General features: G+C 46.9%; 1 protein-coding gene across 7 annotated transcripts in view; it reads left to right on the top strand.

The window, feature by feature from the left end:
* LOC139478555 (choline transporter-like protein 1) overlaps window positions 1-12,373 on the top strand; it is a 260,716-nt gene that overhangs the window by 235,173 nt on the left and 13,170 nt on the right. For all 7 annotated transcript variants that reach the window (XM_071261061.1, XM_071261062.1, XM_071261064.1 and 4 more), the window contains 3 exons: window positions 9,543-9,711; window positions 10,942-11,082; window positions 11,377-11,492. In XM_071261061.1, the coding sequence (XP_071117162.1) occupies window positions 9,543-9,711; window positions 10,942-11,082; window positions 11,377-11,492 (426 nt within the window). The remainder of the gene's footprint in view (window positions 1-9,542; window positions 9,712-10,941; window positions 11,083-11,376; window positions 11,493-12,373) is intronic.

The following is a 12,373-nucleotide window of genomic DNA, read 5'->3' on the forward strand; positions in this document are numbered from 1 at the left end:
AAATACTCACTCATTCACTCCCCTACACACTCATTCACTCCCCTACACACTCACTCACTCCCCTACTCACTCACTCCACCACTCCACCACTCACTCAAATACTCACTCATTCACTCCCCTACACACTCAGTCCACCACTCCACCACTCACTCAAATACTCACTCATTCACTCCCCTACACACTCACTCACTCCCCTACTCACTCAGTCGACCACTCCACCACTCACTCAAATACTCACTCATTCACTCCCCTACACACTCGCTCACTCCCCTACACACTCAGTCCACCACTCCACCACTCACTCAAATACTCACTCATTCACTCCCCTACACACTCACTCACTCCCCTACTCACTCAGTCGACCACTCCACCACTCACTCAAATACTCACTCATTCACTCCCCTACACACTCACTCACTCCCCTACTCACTCAGTCCACCACTCCACCACTCACTCAAATACTCACTCATTCACTCCCCTACACACTCACTCACTCCCCTACACACTCAGTCCACCACTCCACCACTCACTCAAATACTCACTCATTCACTCCCCTACACACTCACTCACTCCCCTACTCACTCAGTCCACCACTCCACCACTCACTCAAATACTCACTCATTCACTCCCCTACACACTCAGTCCACCACTCCACCACTCACTCAAATACTCACTCATTCACTCCCCTACACACTCAGTCCACCACTCCAACACTCACTCAAATACTCACTCATTCACTCCCCTACACACTCACTCACTCCCCTACACACTCAGTCGACCACTCCACCACTCACTCAAATACTCACTCATTCACTCCCCTACACACTCGCTCACTCCCCTACACACTCAGTCCACCACTCCACCACTCACTCAAACACTCACTCATTCACTCCCCTACACACTCATTCACTCCCCTACTCACTCAGTCGACCACTCCACCACTCACTCAAACACTCACTCATTCACTCCCCTACACACTCAGTCCACCACTCCACCACTCACTCAAATACTCACTCATTCACTCCCCTACACACTCACTCACTCCCCTACTCACTCAGTCGACCACTCCACCACTCACTCAAACACTCACTCATTCACTCCCCTACACACTCATTCACTCCCCTACTCACTCAGTCGACCACTCCACCACTCACTCAAACACTCACTCATTCACTCCCCTACACACTCAGTCCACCACTCCACCACTCACTCAAACACTCACTCATTCACTCCCCTACACACTCAGTCCACCACTCCACCACTCACTCAAATACTCACTCACTCACTCCCCTACACACTCAGTCCACCACTCCACCACTCACTCAAATACTCACTCATTCACTCCCCTACACACTCACTCACTCCCCTACTCACTCAGTCGACCACTCCACCACTCACTCAAATACTCACTCATTCACTCCCCTACACACTCAGTCCACCACTCACTCCCCTACACACTCAGTCCACCACTCCACCACTCACTCAAATACTCACTCATTCACTCCCCTACACACTCAGTCCACCACTCACTCCCCTACTCACTCAGTCCACCACTCCACCACTCACTCAAATACTCACTCATTCACTCCCCTACACACTCACTCACTCCCCTACACACTCAGTCGACCACTCCACCACTCACTCAAACACTCACTCATTCACTCCCCTACTCACTCAGTCGACCACTCCACCACTCACTCAAACACTCACTCATTCACTCCCCTACACACTCACTCCACCACTCCACCACTCACTCAAATACTCACTCACTCACTCCCCTACACACTCAGTCCGCCACTCCACCACTCACTCAAACACTCACTCATTCACTCCCCTACACACTCACTCACTCCCCTACTCACTCACCCCACCACTCCACCACTCACTCAAATACTCACTCACTCACTCACTAACTCACTCCACCACTCCACCACTCACTCAAACACTCACTCATTCACTCCCCTACACACTCACTCACTCCCCTACTCACTCACCCCACCACTCCACCACTCACTCAAATACTCACTCATTCACTCCCCTACACACTCAGTCCACCACTCCACCACTCACTCAAATACTCACTCATTCACTCCCCTACACACTCAGTCCACCACTCCACCACTCACTCAAACACTCACTCATTCACTCCCCTACACACTCAGTCCACCACTCCACCACTCACTCAAATACTCACTCACTCACTCCCCTACACACTCAGTCCGCCACTCCACCACTCACTCAAACACTCACTCATTCACTCCCCTACACACTCACTCACTCCCCTACACACTCAGTCCACCACTCCACCACTCACTCAAATACTCACTCATTCACTCCCCTACACACTCAGTCACTCCCCTACTCACTCACCCCACCACTCCACCACTCACTCAAACACTCACTCATTCACTCCCCTACACACTCACTCACTCCCCTACACACTCATTCACTCCCCTACACACTCACTCACTCCCCTACACACTCATTCACTCCCCTACTCACTCACTCACTCCCCTACTCACTCAGTCCACCACTCCACCACTCACTCAAACACTCACTCATTCACTCCCCTACACACTCACTCACTCCCCTACACACTCAGTCCACCACTCCACCACTCACTCAAATACTCACTCATTCACTCCCCTACACACTCGCTCACTCCCCTACTCACTCAGTCCACCACTCCACCACTCACTCAAATACTCACTCATTCACTCCCCTACACACTCATTCACTCCCCTACTCACTCACTCACTCCCCTACTCACTCAGTCCACCACTCCACCACTCACTCAAACACTCACTCATTCACTCCCCTACACACTCACTCACTCCCCTACACACTCAGTCCACCACTCCACCACTCACTCAAATACTCACTCATTCACTCCCCTACACACTCAGTCCACCACTCCACCACTCACTCAAATACTCACTCATTCACTCCCCTACACACTCAGTCCACCACTCCACCACTCACTCAAACACTCACTCATTCACTCCCCTACACACTCACTCACTCCCCTACACACTCACTCCACCACTCCACCACTCACTCAAATACTCACTCATTCACTCCCCTACACACTCAGTCCACCACTCCACCACTCACTCAAATACTCACTCATTCACTCCCCTACACACTCATTCACTTCCCTACACACTCAGTCCACCACTCCACCACTCACTCAAATACTCACTCATTCACTCCCCTACACACTCAGTCCACCACTCCACCACTCACTCAAATACTCACTCATTCACTCCCCTACACACTCATTCACTCCCCTACTCACTCAAATACACACTCACTCACTCCCCTACACACTCAGTCCGCCACTCCACCACTCACTCAAACACTCACTCATTCACTCCCCTACACACTCAGTCCACCACTCCACCACTCACTCAAACACTCACTCATTCACTCCCCTACACACTCAGTCCACCACTCCACCACTCACTCAAATACTCACTCACTCACTCCCCTACACACTCAGTCCGCCACTCCACCACTCACTCACACACTCACTCATTCACTCCCCTACACACTCACTCACTCCCCTACTCACTCACCCCACCACTCCACCACTCACTCAAACACTCACTCATTCACTCCCCTACACACTCACTCACTCCCCTACTCACTCACCCCACCACTCCACCACTCACTCAAATACTCACTCACTCACTCCCCTACTCACTCACCCCACCACTCCACCACTCACTCAAATACACACTCACTCACTCACTAACTCACTCCACCACTCCACCACTCACTCAAACACTCACTCATTCACTCCCCTACACACTCAGTCTACCACTCCACCACTCACTCAAACACTCACTCATTCACTCCCCTACACACTCAGTCTACCACTCCACCACTCACTCAAACACTCACTCATTCACTCCCCTACACACTCACTCACTCCCCTACACACTCAGTCCACCACTCCACCACTCACTCAAATACTCACTCACTCACTCCCCTACACACTCAGTCCGCCACTCCACCACTCACTCAAATACTCACTCATTCACTCCCCTACACACTCACTCACTCCCCTACACACTCATCCCACCACTCCACCACTCACTCAAATACTCACTCACTCACTCCCCTACACACTCAGTCCGCATCTCCACCACTCACTCAAACACTCACTCATTCACTCCCCTACACACTCACTCACTCCCCTACACACTCAGTCCACCACTCCACCACTCACTCAAATACTCACTCATTCACTCCCCTACACACTCAGTCACTCCCCTACTCACTCACCCCACCACTCCACCACTCACTCAAACACTCACTCACTCACTCCCCTACACACTCACTCACTCCCCTACACACTCATTCACTCCCCTACTCACTCACTCACTCCCCTACTCACTCAGTCCACCACTCCACCACTCACTCAAATACTCACTCATTCACTCCCCTACACACTCATTCACTCCCCTACTCACTCACCCCACCACTCCACCACTCACTCAAACACTCACTCACTCACTCCCCTACACACTCATTCACTCCCCTACACACTCACTCACTCCCCTACTCACTCACTCCACCACTCCACCACTCACTCAAATACTCACTCATTCACTCCCCTACACACTCAGTCCACCACTCCACCACTCACTCAAATATTCACTCATTCACTCCCCTACACACTCACTCACTCCCCTACTCACTCAGTCCACCACTCCACCACTCACTCAAATACTCACTCATTCACTCCCCTACACACTCACTCACTCCCCTACACACTCACTCCACCACTCCACCACTCACTCAAATACTCACTCATTCACTCCCCTACACACTCACTCACTCCCCTACACACTCAGTCCGCCACTCCACCACTCACTCAAACACTCACTCATTCACTCCCCTACACACTCACTCACTCCCCTACTCACTCAGTCGACCACTCCACCACTCACTCAAATACTCACTCATTCACTCCCCTACACACTCAGTCCACCACTCCACCACTCACTCAAATACTCACTCATTCACTCCCCTACACACTCAGTCCACCACTCCACCACTCACTCAAACACTCACTCATTCACTCCCCTACACACTCAGTCCACCACTCCACCACTCACTCAAATACTCACTCATTCACTCCCCTACACACTCAGTCCACCACTCCACCACTCACTCAAATACTCACTCATTCACTCCCCTACACACTCACTCACTCCCCTACACACTCAGTCCACCACTCCACCACTCACTCAAATACTCACTCATTCACTCCCCTACACACTCATTCACTCCCCTACACACTCACTCAAATACTCACTCATTCACTCCCCTACACACTCAGTCCACCACTCCACCACTCACTCAAATACTCACTCATTCACTCCCCTACACACTCATTCACTCCCCTACACACTCACTCAAATACTCACTCATTCACTCCCCTACACACTCAGTCCACCACTCCACCACTCACTCAAATACTCACTCATTCACTCCCCTACACACTCATTCACTCCCCTACACACTCACTCAAATACTCACTCATTCACTCCCCTAAACACTCACTCACTCCCCTACACACTCACTCAAATACTCACTCATTCACTCCCCTACACACTCAGTCCACCACTCCACCACTCACTCAAATACTCACTCATTCACTCCCCTACACACTCACTCACTCCCCTACACACTCACTCCCCTACTCACTCATTCACTCCCCTACACACTCAGTCCACCACTCCACCACTCACTCAAATACTCACTCATTCACTCCCCTACACACTCACTCACTCCCCTACTCACTCAGTCGACCACTCCACCACTCACTCAAATACTCACTCATTCACTCCCCTACACACTCACTCACTCCCTACACACTCACTCCACCACTCCACCACTCACTCAAATACTCACTCATTCACTCCCCTACACACTCACTCACTCCCCTACACACTCACTCCACCACTCCACCACTCACTCAAATACTCACTCATTCACTCCCCTACACACTCACTCACTCCCCTACACACTCAGTCGACCACTCCACCACTCACTCAAATACACACTCATTCACTCCCCTACACACTCACTCACTAACTCACTCCACCACTCCACCACTCACTCAAATACTCACTCATTCACTCCCCTACACACTCAGTCACTCCCCTACACACTCAGTCCACCACTCCACCACTCACTCAAATACTCACTCATTCACTCCCCTACACACTCAGTCACTCCCCTACACACTCAGTCCACCACTCCACCACTCACTCAAATACTCACTCATTCACTCCCCTACACACTCACTCACTCCCCTACACACTCAGTCCACCACTCCACCACTCACTCAAATACTCACTCATTCACTCCCCTACACACTCACTCACTCCCCTACACACTCAGTCCACCACTCCACCACTCACTCAAATACTCACTCATTCACTCCCCTACACACTCAGTCACTCCCCTACACACTCAGTCCACCACTCCACCACTCACTCAAATACTCACTCATTCACTCCCCTACACACTCACTCACTCCCCTACTCACTCAGTCCACCACTCCACCACTCACTCAAATACTCACTCATTCACTCCCCTACACACTCATTCACTCCACCACTCCACCACTCACTCAAATACTCACTCATTCACTCCCCTACACACTCACTCACTCCCCTACACACTCACTCCACCACTCCACCACTCACTCAAATACTCACTCATTCACTCCCCTACACACTCACTCACTCCCCTACACACTCAGTCGACCACTCCACCACTCACTCAAATACACACTCATTCACTCCCCTACACACTCACTCACTCACTAACTCACTCCACCACTCCACCACTCACTCAAATACTCACTCATTCACTCCCCTACACACTCAGTCACTCCCCTACACACTCAGTCCACCACTCCACCACTCACTCAAATACTCACTCATTCACTCCCCTACACACTCAGTCACTCCCCTACACACTCAGTCCACCACTCCACCACTCACTCAAATACTCACTCATTCACTCCCCTACACACTCACTCACTCCCCTACACACTCAGTCCACCACTCCACCACTCACTCAAATACTCACTCATTCACTCCCCTACACACTCAGTCACTCCCCTACACACTCAGTCCACCACTCCACCACTCACTCAAATACTCACTCATTCACTCCCCTACACACTCACTCACTCCCCTACTCACTCAGTCCACCACTCCACCACTCACTCAAATACTCACTCATTCACTCCCCTACACACTCATTCACTCCCCTACACACTCATTCACTCCCCTACACACTCATTCACTCCCCTACACACTCATTCACTCCCCTACACACTCACTCACTCCCCTACACACTCAGTCCACCACTCCACCACTCACTCAAATACACACTCACTCACTCCCCTACACACTCAGTCCACCACTCCACCACTCACTCAAATACTCACTCATTCACTCCCGTACACACTCACTCACTCCCCTACTCACTCATTCACTCCCCTACACACTCAGTCCACCACTCCACCACTCACTCAAATACTCACTCATTCACTCCCCTAGGCTCAAACACTCAAACACTCGCTCACTCACTATCCCTCCCACCCACCCACTCACTCCACACATCTCAATGTAATTGGTTAAGTGAGACTTAGATAGTGTGACAATCTATGAATATGTGCTCCTCAAACAGACATGGTTCTACATATCACAAGGCCGATTTCGGTTCGACTAGTTTATTTCAGATATTATCAATGTATATTGAGTGAGCTCCAATATCTAGCACAGATATTTTTCCCAACCATTGACCCAACCCAGTTTCTGTTACCCAATTGAAACCTGAAGTGTATGTCATCCACAACCTCCTCCATTTGTAATTAATAACACTTTGTGCAGGTCCATCATCAGGGACAATAAAAGTTGGCTCAATCTATATCTCACTCTGTTTGTTTTGTCCTGTACAAAAAATTCCCCAGAAAATATCGTATTCAACTAAGCACCATGTTAAGTGCAGAGCTAGTCTCTACATACTTTTGAGATGCAATTAAGGGCTTTTAGTGCGGTGGAAAAAACTCTTGGTCAATATTAGTCTTCCCCTCGATTGAAATGAACAAGATGGAAAGGTCATCCATTACACCTGTAGCGATGTTTATTGCTCCTTGGAAGAGATGGTGCTATTCATTGAAGTCTATCTCATTTCAGTGTGTTAGTAAAGTCAAATCTCGGCCTCTTTGCTGAAATGTTTTATATTAGACATAGCTTCATGAATATTTTGAATGGGATGGATATTTAAGGTATCCAAGTTTGTGATTATCAGTGTCTTATAAATGTTTTAGTGGATGATGATCCTTGTTCCTGGTTGGCAATAGAGTATTTTGCCTTTACGTAATGTCTTGGTTCCGATTGAGGTGTGTAGTAGAAAGCTGTTCTGTCTAAAGGGTGAGTAAATATGGTTTTATGCCGCTCATCAGCCCACGACTCCCACATCAGCCCATGACTTCCACATCAGTCAATGACTCACACATCAGCTCATGACTCACACATCAGTCCGTGACCCACACATTAGCCCATGACTCACACATCAGTCCGTGACTCACACATCAGCCTATGACTCCCATATCAGCCCGTGACTCACACATCAGCCCATGACTCACACATCAGCCCACGACTCACACATCCACCCACAACTCACACATCAACCAATGACTCACACAACCACCCACAACTCACACATCCACCCACAACTCACACATCAACCCATGACTCACACATCAACCCACAACTCACACATCAGCCCATGACTCATACATCAACCCACAACTCACACATCAACCCATGACTCACACATCAACCCACAACTCACACATCAACCCATGACTCATACATCAACCCATGAATCACACAACCACCCACAACTCACACATCAACCCATGACTCACACATCAACCCACGACTTACACATCAACCCACAACTCATACATCAATCCACAACTCACACATCAACCTACGACTCACACAACCACCCACAACTCACACATCAGCCCATGACTCACACATCCACCCATGACTCACACAACCACCCACAACTCACACATCAACCCACAACTCACACATCAGCCCATGACTCACACATCCACCCATGACTAACACAACCACCCACAACTCACACATCAGCCCATGACTCATACATCCACCCACGAATCACACATCAGCCCATGACTCACACATCAACCCATGACTAACACAACCACCCACAACTCACACATCCACCCACAACTCACACATCAGCCCATGACTCATACATCCACCCACGAATCACACATCAGCCCATGACTCACACATCAACCCATGACTCACACATCCACCTGCAACTCACACATCAACCCACAACTCACACATCAACCCATGACTCACACATCAACCCATGACTCACAACCCGAGATTCCAACATAGTAATTGAATCAGGTTAATTGTGAGAGGGAATGAATATTTACACTTTTGTGATTCTTGTTTCAGAAAAGGCATCAATAAACAAGAGTACAAAGTTTGTGGAGTACATCGAACATGAAAATGTGTCGTATTTCTGGTGGTACCACGCGATAGGGCTGGTGTGGACAGGCGAGTTCATCATCGCCTGTCAGCAGCTCGTTATCTCTGGAGCTGTGGCTACATGGTACTTTACAAGGTAAGGAAACATTAAGAACATCAAGATGAATTGACAGGATCAACCAAACGTTCATGGTTATAGTATATGTTTTATGCAAAAGGGCAAAACCTCAGTAATAATAACATTGTTTTATTGCTAATAAATTTAACTATCTGTCGACCAGTTTGGTAATGCATTCCTCCATTGGCACAGTTGTTGAATTGATTTTATGTCCCCTCCTAAAAGGTCAGGGATATATAGTTATACCAAGGAATTCCATCCAAGGCATTTTTTGTGTAACTTCAAAACTACTGCCTAGATTCTTTTTAAACTTGGTAAGCACTTTCTATACCAGTAGGAGAGGTTCAGTATGAAGTTTGATTTCAATAGTTGGATTTTCTAAAGAATATACAGCCTTTTTTCATATATTTACTTAGAATTGTTTTACTTAAACATTTGTGTGACCTATAACTTGAAAATTGATGCATGCATTCTTTTCAAATTTTGCGAACAGTTTCCATACTAATAGAAGGGGTGCAGTGCAAAGTTTGATTTTGAAAAATGGATTCTCTGAGAAAATGTTGCTTTTTTTTCATGTTTTGAACTTAGAAATATGTTGGAGTTGAAGTCAGGGGTATTAGTGAAACCTGCTCACTCTTTACCTTGTTTTTATATTTTTTACTGTCCCTGGCCAAGAAAAGAAATTGATCTAGTTGAAATTCAAAATAGAATGGAGGGTGTAGGGTTGTTTAACAATTGTTGAAATATGGTGCACTGTTTTCATTGTTACTTTGGGATTGAGGTAACAGCGACTTATTCTGACTTATCTCCCCTTCATGGCTTTGTTGTTGGAATCTCCAATGTTCAGAAGTCTTCAGCAAATGGCAATAAGAATTCCCAAATTGGGGTAAAGAAATTCATGCTAAAATGCTTATATCAAATATATGGCTCTGTGGAGGTGACTTGTATTTCATTGATAAAATGACCGATAAACAGGCATTATTGTTATAAATCTCGATTTTGCACAAAGTATTTTTTTTTTCCTGATTTTCCTCCCACGGGCACTTGGTTTGGAATTTCAGATAAATGCTTGCTTGGCTCTGCCAGGGCCTAACAGTCATGAGTCTTCCATAACGATAATCATGGTTTCACCACAATCTGTGTCATTTAAAGTTTTCCTGAGATATTTTGCAGACTCCTTACACTTGAAAGCTGTTCATGCATTAAAGCCTAACACTTACAATGACAATGTATTGTTAATTATTGCAGGGACAAGGAGTCTATAAAATGTGCAATCTGCGTGTCTATTGGTCGTCTCGTTATCTACCACCTTGGCTCGGTGGCGCTGGGGTCGCTCGTCATCACGCTCATCAAGATGCCGAGGATGATACTCATGTACTTAAATAAGAAGTAAGTTGGTATTCCCTTTAACTGTAGAGTTGCATCCCTTCGTTGTGCCAGGATCAGCTAATCGAGATCCTGATTATGATGCTAGGGTTGTCAGCACCCTACCCATGCTAGTGGATTTCACCTGTGACAAACGTCAATGTCCAGCATCACTTTGGGCCTTCCTCCCACAATAAACTGACTTACAGATGAATGCTGACCAAAGCAGTGTCAGTACCATCACAGTCACTCACTTATATGCAAAAGAGACTAATGACATTGGTAACTATTTCATCCACAAATGCTTTTTCTTTGCAGATTAAAAACTTCAGAGAACAGTTGTGCCCAGTTCTGTATGAAGTGCTGCATCTGCTGTCTGTGGTGTGTGGAGAAGTGCCTCAAATACTTAAACGCTAATGCGTACACCCTTGTAGGTCAGTATTGTCCAGCAAAATATTGAATATACATCCTTGTTGGTTAATATTGTCCACCCCAATATTCAATATAAACCCTTGTAGGTCAGTATTGTCCAGTCAAATATTGAATATACATCCTTGTTGGTCAGTATTGTCCACCCAAATATTGAATATACATCCTTGTTGGTCAGTATTGTCCACCCCAATATTGAATATACATCCTTGTTGGTCAGTATTGTCCACCCCAATATTCAATATAAACCCTTGTAGGTCATTATTGTCCACCCAAATATTGAATATACATCCTTATTGGTCAGTATTGTCCACCCCAATATTCAATATAAACCCTTGTAGATCAGTATTGTCCACCCCAGTATTGAATATACATCCTTGTTGGTCAGTATTGTCCACCCCAATATTCAATATAAACCCTTGTAGGTCAGTATTATCCACCCCAATATTCAATATACATCCTTGTTGGTCAGTATTGTCCACCCAAAAATTCAATATACATCCTTGTTGTTCAGTATTGTCCGACCAAATATTGAATATACATCCTTGTAGGTCAGTATTGTCTTGCCAAATATTGAATATAAACCGTTGTTGTTCAGTATTGTCCTCAAACATTGAATATACATCCTAGTATGGTCCACCCAAATATTGACTACACAGAGAATACCACACTCATACCTCTTTAGATACCATTTTTACGAAACGTGTTCTTTCTATGGTATCTGACCTCGCTTTCACTTGGTCAGATACCATAGAAAGTTCATGAGTTTCATAAAAATGGTATCTAACGAGAATGAGTGTGGTATTTTATTTATTACCCACATTAAATATGTATATAAGTGTAAATACATAACAATTTTCGTTGTTAACATACCCAACTGAAACCG

The sequence above is a fragment of the Haliotis cracherodii genome, unplaced genomic scaffold (genome assembly GCF_022045235.1).
Source record: "Haliotis cracherodii isolate W230 unplaced genomic scaffold, xgHalCrac1.p SCAF_4, whole genome shotgun sequence".
NCBI lineage: Eukaryota > Metazoa > Mollusca > Gastropoda > Lepetellida > Haliotidae > Haliotis > Haliotis cracherodii.